This window comes from Chrysoperla carnea, chromosome 5 (genome assembly GCF_905475395.1).
Source record: "Chrysoperla carnea chromosome 5, inChrCarn1.1, whole genome shotgun sequence".
NCBI classification, from domain to species: Eukaryota; Metazoa; Arthropoda; class Insecta; order Neuroptera; family Chrysopidae; genus Chrysoperla; species Chrysoperla carnea.
Window position 1 is genome coordinate 33356132 of NC_058341.1, and position 22454 is coordinate 33378585.

The 22454-nt window shown below is 26.9% G+C and overlaps 1 protein-coding gene across 1 annotated transcript in view; it reads right to left on the reverse strand.

The window, feature by feature from the left end:
• The window catches only part of LOC123301123 (diencephalon/mesencephalon homeobox protein 1), a 120299-nt gene that overhangs the window by 29920 nt on the left and 67925 nt on the right, over positions 1–22454 (reverse strand). The window contains exons 5-6 of the mRNA XM_044883856.1: positions 16480–16599; positions 13544–14040 (exon numbers count right to left, since the gene is read on the reverse strand). Of these exons, the coding sequence (XP_044739791.1) occupies positions 13544–14040; positions 16480–16599 (617 nt within the window). The remainder of the gene's footprint in view (positions 1–13543; positions 14041–16479; positions 16600–22454) is intronic.

Below are 22454 nucleotides of genomic sequence, written 5' to 3' on the forward strand. Positions count from 1 at the left end.
AATCGAGGCGAAAGAATCCTAACGAACATATCCACACACGTACACACAGACATCTCATTGAAAAGGTTTGATTCGGATATTGCGGCCTTTAAACCGCGGAAATATGTAAAACTGAAGATTTTCAAAACCGACCCCATTACATTAACTGCCTCTGGGAAGTTAAAAATTTCCGTGCCACTTTTGTCAATTCAGTTCATCTTGATGCTATTAGGCAATCATGGGCGCAAATTCAAGATCGCTTTTACCTACCTATTATTTACGAGAACTCGCGAATGAACACAGACATGAACGCGTGCACCCAGGCATCAATTTACAAGTGCTGCAAATACATATTTCTGATCATAAAACTTAAAGTTATGCTGAAAATTTCGATTTGGATTTTCAAACCAAATACAATAACTTCGCAATACTGGGAAATTATTTTATTTTTTAATCCATTTAATAATCATATTGTATTATTTTATTTTATTTTTTTAAATAGTTAAATTATATAATAAGTAGGTTAATTAGATCAAAACTTGTAGTAAATTGATCACCAATTGATTTGAATTGATTAATAAAAACAATTATTTATTTAATCATTTAACTAATAATAAATGATAAATTGATTGAATATCAAACTGCGCCATATTATTATACATAACATTATTTTATTATTTATTATTTATATTTATTTATTTGTTTCATTTAGTTTATTAATAATAATTTAAATCAAATATCAATATTATACTTCAATATATTATCTATCTATCAATAAATTAATTAAAATTTAGGTAAATATTAACTTTAATTTACAGGATGATCCAAGTTAGAACAGCAGGACTTCTATCTATCAAACAATAGATAATGTTTATATAGTGATAATTTCTTAATACATTTATACCCGGGAAAGCGTTCTTCACAATCGTCTGGACAGATAATGTTTAAATTTTAGACGAAAGTGTCATTATAGTGAATATTATTGACAAGCCAGTTGCCTAGAAAAGTTTGAAATTTGGTCCACAATACCCCTAATGAGGCTTTACACAACCACAATAATCCTTAAGCCATGCAAGATCCTTGAAATTTCAAATATTGTCAAATTCCCAATTTTCAAAGCAAGCTTTTATGTAACAATATTCACAAAACTATCCTGTTTTTCTCTAAAATTTCAATACACTGTATCTAGAAAAGGATGCTTTTTCGACTATTAGCATACTGAAAAATTATCATTTACGAAGTCCTGCTGTTATAAATTGAGTCAAACTGTAGAGAGTAGTTTTTATTTAATTATTCCAAAAAATAAAATAGAGTTGGAAAAACACGTTTTATTAACAATTAAAAAGCTCAAAATAACATTTATGATAATGCCAATTATATTACCCTACGTGGGGTTAGCCTATTTAAGATATTTCGAGCTTTACAACATTGAATTTTACATTTATTACAAATATTATTATGTACTTTTTAGTCCGGATGTTTACAAAGCATGATTTTTAAATGGATTCTATTTTTTTTTTTCGGATTCCATTATGATATCATGTAGATTGTATCGGAATATTTTATTGTCATGGGGTCATAACATGCTTGCACAAATCCAGTTTATTCATACGGTCGAAAGTGGAAGTAAACGGATTTGATAGATACGTACAGAACAAGCTAGTTAAAAAATGTCTAAAATAATTATTTGTTTAATTACCATGTTATCAATTAATTACCATATATTAAGTATGAATATTCGAACTTTTTTATTTAGAAAAATTGTTAAAAAGACAATAGTTAAATTATAAATATTCTAGTTAAAACAGTAGCAGATCAAAAGGGAGTTATGTTAACTTGTTCCACATAAAAGTAGTTTCTGTTATAATAAATCAATTATATCAGTTTGTCTGAGAATTTTGTGAAAATCATAGAGCATTGTGGTATTTGATCGATTTTCTTCATTCACGAACTCGAAGAAACTTTTAAGCCCTTCTTACGTTTGGAGATCAACGCAGATATAAACATCGTATTTCAAAAACAAATTGAATTCACTATATATCAAAAAACCATTTAATAGAAAAAGATTTTAACTTTCCAAATATATCAAGCTGTGTTTACAGCTGATTTATTAAAAATTGGACAGCAAAATATTACTTATTTATATTGCTAAAATCTGAGATACATACAATAAATAAAAAAGCAAATTCCCTATTGTAAAACAATTTACAAAATTTAATATTTTATCAAAACAAATTTTTTCAAATTATATGATATTTTAATAAGCACCAGGAGGGTATTTAAATAAAACTATATTTAAAAAAAGTAAATTTCATCAGAGAACATTACATCTTTACAGAAAAACATACAACGCAAAAAAATTCATTCATTTTTCAAATTGAATGAACAGGGTACCAACAAGAAGATGTAATATAGCATATGCATTAGTCCAGTAAGGGAAGACAAAAGTAGCACTTAAACTCGAAATATATAAAAACAAATAGAACTGACAGTGGGCTTTGGGATTGTATTTTAATTGGCAAAATAACATCTCTTATATCATTTCAAGGCGAGAAAGTTTTTATTGATCTAGTTTTTTTGGAGGTTGGCAGTGGTTATAACTCGAATATCTCCCAACATAATCAAAAACACTTATTAAAAACGAAAATTGTCTGAATGTCTAACAGCGTTTAATATTCCAAGATAAAACAAAAAAACGAGTTTCAAAAATTTTACCTACGAGAGTGACATGCAAATACAAAAAAGCTTTCCTGGTCACCTTGCAAAAAGTCTCGTGTCGTTCCAATTTAATTTTTTTTTTTTTTGGATTTTAGGTTTCTTTAACTGGACTATATATATAAAACATTGTAAATTACATTAAAATACCTATTTTAACGTAGACGACATAATCAAATATATTACTTTATACCTTCTCATAGTAGTTCTACCTGGCTTTACCTACAACATACCGTTGGGAATAATTTTTAATTTTGAAAATGTTATAAAATTTGACACAAAGTCATAGCTTTTGTCAATTATCTATGGAGTAAAATGGAATTCATTCATATTTTTTTAAATGAATATTATTACCATCTTCATACAATTTATTAATTCTAAAATATCTAATAATAAATTCATTTATTTAAAAACAAACTTTTAAATAAAATAATATGTTCTTCAAAATAAGGTAAAAAAATTACAGAAAAGCTAGAATTAAAGCACTATAAACCAAAAACATAATACACGTTGAAAAAAATAAGATTGCCTTGACTCCCTTAGCAAAAAATTGGAAATTCTCTTAATTTTGTACTTTTTGTTGAATGTTAATTATTTCTTACTAACTTAATATCCGCCCGCTTTACTGGGCTTAGTAAACCACCGATTTATAACCTCCAAGTCTCTTTATCTCACTTAACTTTTATCTAAAACTCTCGAAAATAGTCATAATTCATTGAGTATACCAGAAAAGATAGCCATGAATGGTTTGACATTTACTATTTTTAATTTTTACAGAAATCTTTAATTTATGACTCAAATTGATGAGCAGTAAAATGTCAGATGAAATTAAATTAAATATATTTTAAAAACATATATTCATAAATTACAGCTCATGTGTTATTCTGATTTATGAGCTATATTGTTGTACACGCTAATTTTTGCTTAAAAGCGTAACAAACAAACACACAAACAAACATCCTTACTTTCACATTTATAATATATTGGGATTGCCAAAATAAAATTTCATATCACATAATAGTGAAATGTTATTTTGCAAAGCTGCAGGATAAAATAATAAATCATCAAAAGGGAATAAATCATTAAGGGACAATTTAAAGCATTAACTTAATTCGATCTAAATCAAGGAAATTTTTTTCTTCAAAACAGAAGGTTTTTAAAAATTATACTACTGAACTACTTTTTGCTATCACTAATCCGAAGCAAATTATTATTTTCTTGGATTAAATATAAAGATTATGATATCAAGCCCCAACAATTATTCATTCTGTCAATAATTTTATTCTTGGCTAAAATATACTTAAAAGTAAAAAGGCAATTTAACCAGAGTAAATTATGACTATGGCTAAAAATGCGAGTAATGATCTTTGATTGGTTCGCATACTGGACACACCTCAGATTATTTTTTGTAAATTATGGTTTCTTAGAACGTAATTTTTAAAATTGACAAAACTTGTTTCATAAAATAAAAAAATTTCGTAATTATTTATAATCAAAGTTATACAATAATTAAATACTTTTGGTGTTACCAACTGAAAATTAGAATATAAAACAGTTCAAATTAAATAAAATGTTTACTTAAAAAGTAATCCATATTTGTATAAGTAAAATTAATTACAACAGAAAAAAAAATAAAGCCCATTCAAAAAAAAAAATAATAATATACGGAAAATAAAATTAAAAAAGTAAAATTTTTTTATTTCTACATTTGCGGTATTTTCATAAATTCAAACAACAACATATTACACCCTAAAACACATCTAAATAATTTTTAAAAGTATAATTTTAATGAATTATTTATAATATTTATACCTTTTTATGAACGTGATATAAACCGTAGGTAGGTATATACGGAATGAAGTAAAATGCAAAGTAACTTTTTTAGCAAAGCTACTAATACAATTTTAATAATATTATCATTCCTGAAGTATCATCTCTCTTCTCTTGGTGTACTTTTTATTTTATTTTGTTGAGTATATTTTATTTAAATAATATTAAAAAATATATGTTTTTAAATAAATGAATTTATTATTAGATATTTTTTGAATTAATAAATTTTATGAAGATGGTAGGTAATAATATTTAATAATGCTACTTTGAAAGACTCTACTCTTCTCAAACTCAATTCTGCAATGTTTCAAAAAAACGAATATATTCCAATATTTTGAGCCAGATAAGTTTCATAAGGATTTTTTAAGTTAAGTTCCATTAACTTAAACGTTCCATTGTTTAAGTTCCAAAAAAGATTAAGCAATATTTGAAGCTCACCAGGCATAATTTTCGAAACCAATAATAATTTTAATCATGCCTGGGCAGAATATTTTAGCAATTTTAATGTAATACCCTTGAATATATCCTTGGAGACAAATAAAATTGACAGGATTAGTATTCATTAAAATCCCTATTCGCTCCGTGCGTGAGTTTCGTTTCCATGGTAACGATACACTACTTTAATTATAGAATTGTATGGATGCATATATAATTGTATGGATTGCATTTAAGACTTACATTTAAAATTTAAATTTATTGTCTCACAAATTTAAATAAATAATTATGATAATTTACATTTGAAAAATAATATTTGTTCAATTTGATTTCTTATTTTCACAATTTTTAATGCATTAAGTTTAATTAATTAGTGTTTTTCAATAATTTTAATTTGACATTTCTATAACATTAACATGTAAAAAATTGCAAATTAGTCATAACAGCCCCTTTTAACACCAAGATTTTTCACTGGAAGCGCATGCATCGATTTTACTGTCCCTACCATGACTACGCACACAACGAATATATTATAAATGTGAAAGTACGCATGTTTGTTTGTTACGCTTTCACGCTAAAACTAGTGGATGGTTTTAATGAAACTGTACAGCAATATATCTGATATATCAGAATAACACATAAACTATAATTTATAAAGATATAAAAATTAAATTAAATTTGACATTTTACCATTTTTTAAAATTTTACAGAAATCTTTGATTTATGTTTGAAAATGATGATTATAGATGAAGCAAATCTATGATCATCATTTTGAACCATTAAGTAAAGAACTTTGTAAAAATTTAAAATAGTAAATGTCAAATAAATCATGGCCAACTATTCTGATATACTCAATGAATTATGACTATTTTACATTTAACAAAATAGAAAACTGTGTATATCAAGAGAGGGTGGAGATTATAAAGCGATGATTTTTACTTTTAAGCCCAGTGAAGCGGGTGGGTATCAATTTAGTAGAAAATATTTGAAAGCAGAATTATTTAATAGTATATACCTTTAAAAGTGGAAATATAGCATGGTAACGCTGTTTCTACGTTGTTTTATTAATATAGTTGTATGAGTGGGTATATAATTCTATGGACTAAATATACAGTTTACATTGAAAATTTAATATTATTTTCAAAAAAATTTAACTAAGTAATTATGCTAATTTACATTACAATATTATTTATGCAATTTTGTCTCTTTTTTCACAATTTCTAATGCAAAAAATTTAGTTAATTGTTGTATATGTAAAGAATTTAAAATTAGTTATAACATTTATTAACGTCAAAATTATCCACTGGAAGGGCTGGTGTCGATTTGATTGTCTCTACCATGGCTACGTGGTCAACTTAAGAATAAATATTTTAAGAATAATTTTTGGGGTAAAATATATGAGCTGGCTTTTTATTAAGTTGCATTATTTAGGAGTATAATAATTTAAAGTATAATTATTAATATCTTTTAGTATATTATTTTATTAAGTACATTGTATTCCTAAAACAACGTAATAAAAGTTCATCAATTATTTAAACCAAATAATGAAAGTAATTGGCATGTATTATTGATCCATTCGACGTAAACAATAACCTCTTTAAACAACTCCTATAAAAATTCCATTGATATGATTACATTTTCTTGTTAATGATACTCATTTTTTTTTTACATTTTATGATTGAAAAAAGGTGTAACAAATAATTTTAATTCATGTAATATTATTTGTAAGCACATATTAAATATAAAATTATAGAATAAAAACTAGATCAAGAATGCGTTCTTATTGCAATAATATAATGCATTTAATCTGCACATGCAGCTCGTACATTCTAGCGTGGACAAAAATACTATTTTCGTAACAAATATTGGTTACATCTTGAAAACAGAAAGTAATTTGCGATTTGTTTTTTAATTTAACTTCAACATCATACATGCAAAAATGTTGACAGGTAACAATTGAAACTTTTGTTATTTATAAAAGGTGAATAATGATCGTGTAAGTTCCATAGAAATATTCATTTGAGATTTCAGGAATAAATTACAGGTTAAATACTTATGGAATTTAAAACTGGTGTATCCACTTTCACCACTGACGCTTAGGAGAATATTTCAAAGAAATACCCAGCCAAAATTTGTTGAAGAAATTCGAAGCAGAAAAACATTTAAGCCATATAGATGAACATGGTTATACACTAAAGCAGATCTTTGTAAAAATGTTTTAACGCGTTTTTCTCAAAACTACATTTTTCAAACTGGTTTGACGTTTTTGTCATATTTGTTCGACGTTATCATAAAAACTAGACGCTAAACCTATAGAAAGTAGTTACCTTCCTTTTAGTTAGTTACCTTTCTTCCTTACCTTTTACCTTCCTTTTCTGTACGGGGATAAAATCCACCCCAAAATAATGCGTTTTTTAAAATTTTTAGAAAAACGTGTATTAAAACTATAAAAATAATAAAAATTATCTTATAAAAGGATTATTGTCTAATTTTAAATCTTACAAATCGAATTGTGTTTGAATTTTTCACAGGAGACAAGGTTTTGCATCGGCTCAAATGCACTTTTTGGAAGACGTTATTAAAGTCGCATCAATGAATATTTTGAGTCAGGAGTCCTCAATAAAAGCTCCCATTTTGATGATAAAAGATTCTTTTTGTATATTATTTAAAATCTGGAAGTGGAATAGGCTTTTTTATCGATGCCCAGCCTGAATCGCTTATGATAGAAGCTTGGAATTTCGAAGAAGATATTAATTTTATACTGTGGGTGTCGCATAAGAAAGGATGTTTCGAAATTCATCCCTTAAAATGAGGAAATAGGGGGTATAAGTTTGTATGATAATATATATAAACCGTAATTTTTGAATTCACTACTTAACCGATTTTAAAAATTCTTTCATTTATAGAATACTACATTATATCAAATAAAATGAGCTATATTTTATTTTCAAAGAAAAAATAATTAAGGCTCCGCACCAAAAGTAAAAATCCATTAAATATTGAAGCCGACATTTTTGAGTTCACTACGTAATCGATTTTAAAAATTGTTTCATCTATAGAATGCTCCATCAAAACCAATAGTCGACGTTATAAATGAATAATTCGTAATAATATATAAAGGTTATAATTTATTATCTTTCTCTATAAAATTGAATTTACATATTAAATTTTTAATATTAAATAAAAATCGTTTGATTATAATAATGATTATATAAAAAATAAAAAAAAATACACATATAATATACAACTTTTGTTTGCTGATATTATTATTTTATTATGCCGAATGTAGAAAATATCACACATCTCTTGAACGCTTTATATAAAATAACAATATATAAATATTATAAAAAAAATGATTATCTTGATTACAGTAATCTGCATAAAAATAACAGGGCGGGTGGTCGTCATATGCTGTATATTTTATACAAACATACATGCATAGTGCAAATGTTATAATGATAATATTATAGCAACGACATGTCATACAAGATATAGATATTGAATGTTATGAAACAGGGATATTTCTATTATAATGGACGCTTATGGTGACACACCTCATTGATTACACAACGTGTGTTTGAACGTGTGTATGTTATGATATAATATTTTCTTAATTGACATCAATTCAAATGAACTTTATAAATTTGCGGAGATTTATGAAGTAATTTTTTTATTATTTGACTTTTTTTTTAAATATAGACAATATAATATAACTGTGATCATTATATCTTTTTTTTTCTATTTTTTGAGTGCTTCTCTTTCGCATATAATTTAACTAGCTGTTACCCGCCCGCTTTGCGTGGCGTAAAATATACCCGCTTTGCTGGGCAACATTCCCACTTGCACCCCTCCCTCCACATTTCCTCGCGTTGGATAACATTTTTGTAATGTACACGTCATGCTCTTTTATTTGATACCCCACTTAGGTATACATATTTGTAAATATTCGATATTTCCTTCCCACTTTCTCGCTACACCTTTCTACCCTCCGAAGGTTAAAAAAATTTCTAAATGTAATTTAAAACATTCTGACCAAGTTTTGAACTATTAAAAGCCATAATTTAAAAATATGAATTTTTTATTCATGAACACCCCCGCAACCCCCCTTGTGGGTGGAATTTCGTAAAATTAGCGTAAAATTAGCGTTAGTTCTTAGCTGACCTCTACTTGGCAAAAGGAATATTCCTGCCAAATTTCAAGTCTCTAGGTCTTATAGTTCCAGAGATATCGTGATGAGTGACTATCTATATAGATCTATAGAAAGTCTCCTATATATATATAGATGTAAGAGGACTACTAACAATAATTTTATGATCAGGTAATACTAAATTAGGAAGATTTATTAGGACGACTTTTATTAATTGAATTTATATTAGGTTTTTGGTAGTACATACCAATATATTATAATATATAATTAAAATAATAAAAGATAATTGTATTATAAGTGTATAACTACAAGTTTTTTTGTTTGATCTCAAAATTTAATTGAGATAAATAATAATACTTGTAATTGCGTTGTAATTGACTAAAAATCTAATCAAGAAATAATCTTGAAAAATTTGAGAAAAAAGTTTAATACAAGAATCTCGCTGGATTTGATCAATCTTAATAATTTTACAACAATATTCTAGTATTATATTCAAAAAATGCTTAAATTAATTCCATTTATGAAATAATGAATCTATGTTAAAATTGTGTAGGGAGGTTTCTATTGACATTTCGTATAATGACCTAAGTACATTTTTTTAAATTTTAAACCCCCAAAAGCATACTCCTTGCTCGTGCTAGTACAGAATAATTACAATAGAATAATTTATAATAGAAGTGTCTAAGACAGTGCCGCACTTAAGTTTTCCCAACTTTGAAATAACAGTTTGAATTTCTTTATAAGTGGTACAAAAAGTAATTAGTTTTTTTTGATAAGTAAGGCAAAATTTGTATGCATACTTTTTCAAAGAAAAGTTTAAATTCTTCCATAAATTAAAATACCAAAAAGAAAAAAAAACCAATTAATAACAATAAAATTATAACAAATTACATAAGTTAATTAAGTACAATGAACTAATATCATTTTAACTTTAGAATTATCTGTGTAGGTAAATTTTAAAAGATTGATTTAAATCAACATTATTAGTGACATTTTTTTTATTTTTCAAATAAATTCTAAACTTAATTGAATGTAGGAAGTGAAATCTAAGTCATTTCAATTAGAGAAAAATATCACTTAAGTCGCATATCATATAAAGTTTAATATGTATCAAAACAACAAAAAATATAGAAAAACACGCTGTGGTGATTGTGATCTTTGGAAGACAGACTAATAACTTTCTAATAAGTTTTTTTGATAATATTTCAAGAAAAAGTTGCTGAAACTTTGTATATAACAAGTATGGCCATTTTTTTTGGATATTTACCAAGGAGTTTCATATTATTTCTAAAATATTAAAATAGAAATTATCTTTATAAATACTATCAAAAAAATTTCAATTTCAAACAAAAAAATTGTAAATTAAATACACCATTTAGTTTTAGTTTATAGAAAAATTTAAAATTATAGCTAAGTTAATTTCTGAAACTTTGCTTATGATAAATATTGTTATTTTACTGCTAGTACCAGTTTCATAAATAAATTCATATTTAAGTCTCCTGTAACCTCAATATCCTGTGATATGGCGTTAGGGTCATTATTTTAATAAAACTTGTGAAAAATAATTTTTCATCATGAAAATTGTTTCGAAATCTAGTTTATCAGATCTATCTAGAAAAATTTGGCATTTTTAAATACAAAATATAATCATGGTTTGATTAGTTAAATAATAAGATGATGAGTATTCCGAGATGTACATCGTTTGCATTTAATGGTATGGAAGTCTCTTAGAGTCCCACTATTGCCAAGACGCAAATTTAAATATAGACATTTAGACATAGGTTCACGCACATACATTAAAAAAATATTCTTTATATTGAAGACACGTTTAAAGAGAGCGTACAATTTTTGTCAGTTTTCTAGATGAAAACAATTTTTGCTATCAGAAAGATAAACAGATCTAAATAGTATTGCAAAAAAAGTTACAATAAATGGTATCATATTTGTAATAAAATGATAATAATATATGTTTAAAAGAAAATCGTGCGCATAGTGCCGCCTATCATCATAACCTATAACTACTATAATTATTAGTAACTAATAATATAGTTTGAATAAATATATTATACAAAATATATATAATATATACAGTATGATTAAATAAAAATATAATATAAACTGTATATTAAATATTTATTTTATCTTAATTTTGTGCTTGTGCCATTTAAATTAGATATGTTATTTGTTCAATTTTTATTCTTTAAAATGAAATATGATTTCAGTGACATTTTACTCAAATGCGAGTTTCGTGATCTTCGCTGGTTCATGTTATCTTACTAGTGTAGTTGGTGTTAGTTATGTAATAAATCTATATAATTTTTATCAACATTTTCAATATTTTCAGAAAATTTTAAAAAAATAAATACTACTAATATGTCCAGCCAATTAAGCGTTCTATGAGACAAGCAAAACTAGACGGAAAATAAGTCAGCAAGAGACGCGACAAAAATTAGTAAATAGAAATGTAGTATATATGAAAAACAATTTTCGTAGTTTTAATCACTTGCTGTAAAATATCAACTTGCTGTAGCTATTAAATGATATTATCAAAATTAAATAATTAAATTAAAACACAATTTTCATGAGCCACTCGGTAGATAATATAATTTTAAATGTATCAAAGACAATGCAATAAAATTTTAGTTAGTTAATGGACATTCAGACACGCACATAATTTCATCAAACATAATATAAATATAGACGATATTCTTTCTATAATCTAATGTGTAAAACATATAAAAACTAGCACAATATACATCTTTAGTTTTTATAGGGCAACCCGTTGAAAAATCAATGCTGACTCTTCTTTTTTTTATTTACTGTGGACATGAGTTTTTACAAAAGTTCTTCCATCCATAATTTGTATTACTTATGTAGAGCCACTTGACTACTTGTCGAGCCTTAGTAGCCTTAGGGTGATCTAACGCAAGAGATGTTAACCGTTTATGTAGGTTATGGATGTAGTTTAATAAATAAAGAATCACAAATAATGATGTGGGGGCCTCTGTTATAGGCGTATATGTCAGAGAAACGGAGGTAAAACGCCATTATTATCATTATTATTATTATTTATATATTAACCTGAATAGCAGAAAGAAAGCATCGCCAGAGGGGCAGTAGCTAAATATATTGTTTCAGAAGAAAAATATTCTGCGCAATGTCTCCAGCACTTATATTAGATACAATGGTTTCTTCGAAATTAAATATGCTGCATAAAATATTTATGGAACTAAAAAAAATTTTTGCTCCCAACATGATGCCCGAAAACTTTTGCAGCATGGACGATTTAAATAATATTTTAAAGTAAAAACAAGACAAGATTTCAAAAAGAGATTTTGAAAATTAAATTCAACATTAAAAGCTATGAAAGATTACATTTTTGCCTTCGTTAATGTCAATAAATTCTTTAACGTAGCAATGTCAAATTTGTAATTCTAGGTAGTTTTTGATATTCGATGATATTGGCCAGAGGATATTTTTATAAAAATATGATACATATATGTATTTATAGACAGCTGGGATGCGCCATTAATTAGCTTAAATTGAGTAAATTGGTGACAATTTTATATTTATTTATTCATTTGTTTTATCTTCTACGTCAATCTTAACTTAATGATGATCATATTAAAGAATATATTATTACAGAATGGAATGTTATATTTTATACTTGGCCTTTTATTTTAATTCATTATAATAACAATATAAAAAAATTTATTTTTTACAATGTTAATTTATTTAACAAATAATTATTAATTATTTAACTTATTTTATGTAATGTTGTTTTTTAAATCTTTATTGTTTAAAGTTAAAAATTAAATATTAAGTATAATATTATTACCAATGTTAAAAATAAAAACGTGCCATTATATGATTTTTTTAAAGTTTTTTGTTAAAAGGAGATAGAGTCTATGCAATATGACACTATCAGTTTTCGTTTTTGAAAAATAAAGCAAAAAGAGAAATTGATAAACCTAATTTTGTTTCTTTAAGTCAGTTTAATAAATATGGTGGGAGCGCAAATAAATGCATACTACAGAAGGAATTTATATACTATAATGATTTTATTGTGTTTCTGCCATTCTTTTCTGCATCTGCCAAAATACAGAGTGGTCCTAGTTATAACAACAGGATTCCATTAAATGAAAGTAAATTTTAAAGTAATCAAAATTTCTCAATGCACTTATAGCCGGGAAAGTGCCCTTTTCTAGGTATAGAGTATTGAAATTGTGGAAGAAAAGCATACTTTTGTGAATAAAGTGGAGTCTCAATAATCCACATAATTCCAAATACTGGGATTGTTAAGTAAAAGCCTGAAACATGTTGTTACGTACATCTCAATCTATTGTGTCACACTTATCAACTAGTCCCTAAATCTTTTTGTGCTGATTGATTGATTGAATATCCAAAAAATAAAAAATCCAAAGTGTTTGAACTTACCTTTCAGCAAAACTTGTGAACATATGTGAACCAAAACCTGGTACTCCGGCCAAACTAACAGGTGGACGTAACGTGTTTGATGCGGATGATGTAGGTGGGTCTGCTTGCTGAGACGAGGATGTATTTGTTGATTGTCCTGATATCGTAGTCTGATTATCTAAATTATTCGTTATTGAACTATGCGATGAACCAATCCGTTCGTTATTGTTACCATTGTTATTTACATTATGTGATGATGATGACATTAAACGTGGTGAATTCGATGAACCAGCTTCACTATGTGGTGAATCATTTACACTACGTGATGATAATAATGGTTCCGTTTGTTCAGAGGATGGTTCAGGCGAATCACGATTTACATCACTACATGATGGACTAACAGAACCGTCACGCGTGTGAACCATTATTTGACCAACACTACCTGGTGCCGTTTCATCGACATCTTCATCGATTGCTGATATTGATGGGGATATACTGCGTTGTTCAATGTCATCCATCTGTTAGAAAATAGAAAAGTTGTTTTAGTAATTTAAAAATAATAATTTCATTTTGGTTTACTAATTTGTTTGCCTTGAAAGGTTGATGTTCTAGATAGCGTGCTGAGAATCTACGCTGCCACAAAATCAGGTCTGATCAATTCGTTTGTGGCATATAGTAGTTTCTAATCGGTTGAATTTTTGTTTTGTTTTTTTTTTTTTTTGAGAGTTAATTTGATCGAGATTGTTTTTATCTATGTTTCAAGAAAATCTGTTCAGCCGTTTGAAGATCATTCCCTGTTTTCTTGTTTTTATTGGGTGCGGAAACCTAAAGACGCACTTGAATAATAGCTAAGGATACAATCGGTTCATGAGCTTATAACACTCTTTAAGTTTTATTCAAGCTGGTTAGTTGTTTTAAGCATTTTATTAGTTTTAGATTAAAAAACAATTTTTGTACTACTTTTCTGTGTTAGACAGGTTTTACTGTCTTTTTATACCAAAAACTTTCTTTATCATACGATTTTAATTCATTTATTTATTTTATTTTATTTTTTTGAGTTGGTATCTTTGATGTTTTTGTCAAATTATTTTAATATTTATGCCCATTTTTGGAAATTTTAAATGACGTATTTTAGTATAAATGTCTAAGGTTAGAATTTAATTCTTTTAATGTCTGATAATGCTTTTAAAAAAGTGAAAGAATTGTAAAAAATTAAAAAGAAAATATTAAAATAAACCATGGAAAATGGCAACTAAATTTATTAAAATATAAAGTGATATATTTTCGTTTTATTCTATGAAAATGTTTGAAATATTGATTAAATCCTTAACAATAAAGATATGGAATGAAAAACCGATTATACAAAGAAAGAAGTCTATGAAAATATATATTTTCTAACATAATTTTTTTGTTATTTACATTAAATTACTGTGTTCATAATATTATTTGCCAAATAACTGTACATTTGCTGATAAACAAACAGCATCTTTATGAATCAAGAATATAATATTAATATTTATTGTTTTAAATCTTAAAAAAATAAAAATAAATAAAAATAATAATTTTAAAACAGTGTTAAAATATAATAATAATAATATAAGTACTTATAATAGTTTGTAAGCATTATTATTATAAAATAAAAGAATATTGTTGTAGTATAATAAACACATAAAATATAACATACTACATCGGAAAAGAAAAATAATGCCAAATTGTTTGGAAGAAATTGAATTGTGCAAGCCATTAACACTTTTATTGTGTCTATTTATATAAAATAACCATCTTAATATGCTATCTCTACCATATATTATTTATAGCATGACTTTTTATTTTACCATTTCTTGGAAAATTTTGAAAACTTTCAGATATTGACTTCGTTTATAGGTTTAAATTACATTGCTTGTATAGATAGACAATGTTAATTTTATTTATCGATTTTGTCCATCATTTTTTGAGCTTCAGAATAAATGAATCTGAGTGCGATTCCTTAGTTTTTTTCAATGTCCAAATTATAAATAACAATTTTATTTTTCAATATGAATCGGAATAAAAAATGTATTTATAATTCTTGCTTTTTGTTTGTTTAAGCACTCTTTAATGAATAAACTTTATATGTGTTTTAGGTTGGTTGTTTGATATGGTTTTCCATGTTCCTACTTTTATTTTTAGTTAATAAGTTACAAATAACGTTAGTCATAATCTTACATATCGTCTTTACTGAAAACTTTCTGTTCTTTTGGTAGATTTTCTGATTTCATTACAGTGCCATTTTCATAAACCAAAATATAGTCTTTCGGCAGTCTTCAAGTCAGTTTTAAATAGTGTTGAAAATAATTCCTTATACATCGTACTTTAAAATAAGTACAGTAAGTTTATACATCAGAGCTTACGTTAATTCCGGTAGTTTTCTGATTTTTTTTCCGATTTGTTTATGATTTTGGTCCAATGAAAAATCTAAGTTTGTGATCTCAAGCGGCGAAAAAATTTGTGTCAAAAATAAAATAAACCGTGAAAAGTTCGGTTTTTTTTCAGGCTGACGAGGAGTTACTAAGAATCAGGGTCAAAATTCATTCAGTACGACATAATATAGCATTGCGAAGTTCGAAAAAATGATCAACTTTAAAGACTTTATTTCGGCAACTGTTGGGTCTAGAGAGACAATTCTAGTCTCATATTGTAACAGGTTTAGTTTACTTTAAAAGTATCTTCTCAAGTACTATCAAGTACTTTCCGATTTTTGACAAAGTTGTGTTCGGGACAAAAAATCAGAATTACCGATTTTTACGCAAACTACCCCGTACTTACAGGCGACAAGGTTACTGGATTAAATAATTAATCAATAATTTTAACTTTGAAATTGGTGACATTTTGTAACTATTTTTAAAACTAACAACGATTTGGGATGCATGAGTGATATGATTGGCTTAAACATTTGCAAAAAATATATAATATTTTACCTTTTCTTCTTTCCCATCAATACTCTCCCGTTTTCCAATATCTTGTCCCTCGCGTTTTCTTTGTTCATCTTTTAGTCGCTCAGCTTTCCTCCACTTTGCTCTACGATTTTGAAACCAAACCTATAAGAAAGATGACATTTACTAAATCTACTCACTCTCAACGGGTATTAAGCAAAATTTGGACGTAAATATGCATTAAAAAACATTTATGGGGTGGATTTCTATGCCATTAATGTATGAACAATAATTTCAGCCGCGTTTGATAATATTAACCTCAAATTTTTTCTAATTAATAAGTGGCTTTAGTTTGAAGGAAAATCATACGATAAGAGACCTTTGGCCCATTTTCTCTAAGTTTATTTAAAAGGCAAAATGCTTTCGAATATTTTAAGAACTTCAACGTTCAAATTAAGGGCTTTAAAGGAGCATCTTTGAATAACATTGTCTTTCGTTCCAGTAAAAATGTTGGATTTGGCTCCAGGTTTTTTTTATTCAAATTTAAAAACTCAATAATCGCCAACCGCTTGTTGTGGAGAAACGTGGCTTGTAATATTTATATATTCAACTTTTGGAAAGTAATGAATACTGTCAAAAAAGGAATGTTATCCCAGAGATTCCTTTTTTTTAGTACACGGAACTCTAAAACCAACCGTTATAATACTTCAAAAAGAACTAAGTACAACAACAAAAACATAATACAAATCTTATGTATAAAAATTTACTACTTGACTAGATTTAATTGTCTGTCATAATTAGTAGATGTACGTTAATGAGATGAAATCTTATGAAGGCGTTAACAATGTCATACCATACTTGTAACAATTTTTTTATGTAAGTTTTTACAGGCCTCTGAACATCAGAGTACAGATATAACATGTACTGAGTAGGGCAGTGAACTATACGATTTTGAAAACTCTGTAAAAGATTTGATGAAAACTCTGAAAGCCCATCGATTTTTACTACTATCATTTAAAATTACATAAAATAGCATTTATGAGAATTAAGTACGGAATAAAATTAGTTGTGTTTTCATGGAAATTGTTTTGTGTTTTAGGCAAATATTTTTAATGAAGTATGTTGTATTGGGAATCAGTATATAGTGTTTTGCTTTCTATTATCGATAGGTTTCATCCACCGATTATTCGTTTTTCAATTGTTTTTAACTCAATCACCATCGAACTATAGGTACCTTGCATTATCTATACTGTGGAAACGTTTCATTTAAAAAATTTTAAAAAGCACTATTAAAGAGTGGATACTAAATTACCTGAATTTATTTGCAAAGGCAGTATAATTTGCTTAAAATCGTAATTGATTTTCTTCAATACTCAATTTTCTTGGTTTTTGTTTGTCGTTTAGGGTGGTTTATATAAATATATAATTTCGTTACATTAATTTCTTTTAACAACGTTTTCAAAATCGCACACTGTTTTGCTTCACTTTGTATAGCACACCCACTTAACTATCTCATATGTAGTAATATATAAAATAATAATATGAAAAATGTTGTTAGAATTATTATTATCATTATCAAAGTATGAAATTATTTTTATTCCCTTTGAAAGTAACACACTTAACAATTCCAATTAACACATATACATACCTCATATGTGAAAATAATTATATTTTTTTGATGTATAAAGTATCTAGCATGTGTGTATTATAGTCCTGCATCTAGCCCCAAAATGGATTCGGGGTTTTATCTAGATACCACTGAATTATGGGCATTCCTCCAAACAAAATTGATAGGCTAGTCTAATAAACTTCAATTTATTTTTTCTTTGAGATATAATAACTTGCATTATATCTAAAATTATTAATAAGCAAAATCAGTCTTGGTCTTGTTAACGTCAGCACTGCAAGATCAAAACCATGTTGCCAAAAGACAAAGACCGAGTATTTACTACAAAAACAAACTGTGAGACTCTTAACCGAAACGATTAATTTTTTGCTAATTTCATTTTCTTTAAGAAGATGGAAATTTTACCTTTAACGTGAACTTTTGCGAGAATTAGGCATTGATGTAATTCTCTTTGCTTTGTTTTATTTCTTAACGAAAATCGACAAGTATCAAACAGTATATGGCATCACAAAGTGAATAGATTGATTATTTTCGTTTGTTTTTTGGCGCTCTCCTTTGTGTATGCCTGCTGCATTAGTTATGGTCTTATTCATTATTAATCAATACAAAACAGAAAATGCAATCTTTTTTGAAAGACTGAAGCAAACAACAATGAAAATACTTTACTCCTATTATAATCATTGATTTCTTTCAAAAATACAAAATTGCAAAATAATAAAATATTTATTTACTTGAAATGTATTTATTTTATTAAAGTCAATAATATCATATTGTGCAAAGAAAATATTACAGAAAATTTGACAGCATTTTGAGCAGATAACATTACAAAATTGACAGCATACATATTCCACCCTTCTATAGATAGATTATATACCGAAAAAAAAATTGAAAATTTATATTTTTTTATCAAAGATAAATAAGTTGAATAGATGATAACTTATTTATTTCATGTCCATTTAGAATCATTTCATAGAATTTTTCGATGTATTGGATGTCCAAGTTTTATACATACAAAATTTTATACATAAATTTTTACCAATGATTTTCTGTTTATCAATTACTTGGAAATGTTTTGTCGCTTCAAAAATAGTGCCTCTTTTTTGATGCAAAGTTGTCTAAATTACTTTTTTAACTCAAATCAAACATCAGATATGTAAGTAATTAAAAGTAAGACAATGACTTTGATAGTAAATGAATAAAACGAACTTTGCTTGGTTCTTTGATACTAGAAAAACAAATTTTTTAATCTAAAATCGACAATGGATCTTTAACGTTGGGGCGAAACAATGCAAAAGAAAAATTGTTGCATACTTGCATACGTCTCTTTTCATCTTACATTCCATACTCAACTTGTTTTGAAAATGTTAATAATAATAACACAATACAGTATTACATAATTTTGTTGATAAAGGGTCACCTTGCATATAATATCCTTTAAAATGGTATATTTATATAGTTCGAGGCATAAATGTATTTCATTACGCGGATATATTTCTCCTCAGTTGGTTAAAGCAACAAAAAATATATCATTAAATAGGAAAATTTGTATGCCTGGTATGAACTTTCCGCACAGAAAAAAAGAGCTTCTTGATACAAGAAACTTTTTCTTAAACCAAAAATGTAAATGGAGAACCAGGACGCGCATCCAGGAAAAAAATAATAGTCCTGTTATGAGCTGTTATTCAAATAACAAATACGTATTACAATGTGAGATATAAATTTGATTTTGAGTATCCTGATATTAAATATTTGAACTGATGCACATTGTGTACACTAAGCGAATAAGATCATGACGGTTATACGTAAAACGTCAATAGGAAATAAAATAAAAACGTACCATCAAATCGGTTACCATAAAAACATTCTTTACAATATTTAGTTATTTTTTTAGAGAGAATTGATCATATTAAATAACTATATACCATATTAGATATCCATTTTCTATACTAAATTGTATATTTAACCCCTCTTTCTCTTGAAATTGGAAAACCTTCTCTCACTTTTCAATATATATTATATGTTTAAAATAATCTCTTGAGAATATGGACTTGACAGCGGAGTTATTATAGCGGTGAGGTGTTCTTATATACGATATACAGTGAGTTTCAACAAAATTGAAATCAAAATGTTTTCATACACATAGTTTTTTGCCTGGTGTACCAAATTTCACTTCATTGCATTTAATGAATAATAACCTTATAGGTTTTAAGTTCTATGAATTTCTCGGTTTTATGTTCAAATGATTCATTATTGTGTTACTGTTTATACCATGTATATATGAAACATACATAGTATGTTAAGTTTAGTCCCAAGTTTGTAACGCTTAAAAATATTGATGCTACGAAAAAATTGTTGGTATATAGGTGTTCATAGAATCATCTAATTAGTCCATTTTCGGTTGTCCGTCCGTCCGTCCGTCTCTGAACACGATAACTCAATACGAAAAAAGATATCAAGCTGAAATTTTTAAAACGCACTCAGGACGTAAAAAGTCAGGTTGAGTTCGTAAATGAGCAGCATAGGTCAATCGGGTTTTGGGTTCGTACGACCCATCTTGTAAACCGTTGGAAATAGAACAAAAGTTTAAATGTAAAAATGTTAACCCTCGATCTAAAAAAAGGGGTGTTATAAGTTTGGCCGCTATGTGTGTGTGTCTGTGTGTTTGTTTGATTGTGGCATCGCAGGGCCTAAACTGATGAACCGATGTTAATTTTTTGTGTTTCATTTGAAAAGTAATTTAACAGAGAGTGTTCTTAACTATGTGTCATGTGCGAGCTTAGAGTTTTGTATCCGCAAAAACTAAAATATTGGCGATGATCTTCAAAATCGATTCAGTCTGGAAAAGGCATGTCAGATAATTTTAACATAATAATAATTACTATGGAAATTCATTGTCAAATTAACCTGGCTCAATTCATTTTGAAAAGTGAAATGGTAAAATGATTAGGTAATTCAAAAAAAATAATTCAAAAGAACAAACTCAACTCTCAACAATTTCAATTTAAATTAAAATATTTCCAAAAATTTGTTCCAAAAAATGATAGCTCTCTAAGAATCCTTTTCATCTCATCTGATTTCCTTGACCATCACTTTGATATTGATTTAAGAAGGAGTGTTATAAGTTTAAAGTGTTTATCTGTGGGTCCGAGTTTTCTCAGTGGACATCGTAGCCCTTAAACGGTCGAACCGACTTTATTGAGAACATTTTAAAGCTAAGTTTCCGAAATTCATCTTACAAAAAATAAATCGCATTTGTCGGGAGTTTTTTAAATTTTGTAAATTGCACTTGTTATGTACCTTTATTTTACTTTCTTTGATTTCGGCGCATTTCCCTGTAAATTGTGTGTATATGTCTATAAATTGAAAAGTATTTGAAAATATTATAACACACACATATTATTCTTCTAACCTTATTCATATGTTTGTTATATTTAGCTTAAATTTCACATATGACGTCATTTATAGCAAATGGATATAAATTTGACGTGAAATATTGTGGATCTACTACGATTTCTTTTATCCGTTTATTTATATCTAGTTTCTATCTCTGTTTACAAAATATTATATTCCGAAACATGTGAGTTGGAATTTTCAGATTAGTGAATAATACTGTTTTAAGTATTTTGAAAATTTGTATCGTACATAGATAGCTTATATAAAAATATAGAGACATGTGCTCACGAAGCAATAGTCTTATTTGTTGTAAAATAGATTCCCAAAATGATGTTCAAGTGCTGGTTGATATATTGAGTACATTCTTTTTAATAATTTATTTGACAAGTTTCTAGACTTATTATAACCCACAATTCAGTCAGTTGAAAAATATATAAAATTGCCACTATAAGGAAATCTTATTGATTCTTGAAACAATGAACTGGTTTTTGAAACAATTAAAAAATTTGGCTAGTTTCTCAAAAACCAAACACATTCCTAGTTTCTCAAAAACCAAGATGACTGTGTCATTTTATGAACAATTTTTTGTTATGTATTAGCAATAATGCAAAAATGTAAAATTAGTTCCTATGGAACAAAGTATCTTCGTAAAATCAATATTTTATCAAAAAAATTATTTTTGTGTTTGTTATAATTTATAAATATGTTTCAAACTAATCGTAATGAAGATACATAACTACGCGGTTTTCCTTTACAGTCGCCGTGTAATGTTTTAAGTTTGGGCCAAGACGGAAATTAATGAATTATTTTTTACTCTGATAAGAAAATAGAGAAAAAAGAAGGAGAGCTTAGTATTATTGAATAACAAGCACAAAGGAATAATATTATAGAAGGAATGGTAAACAAATTCTGGTTGAAAAGTTTTGCACCAATTTCCTTTTATCAAGTCAGTCAAAATAGACATTTTATTATAAGACCATAATAATGTTTATCAAATTTT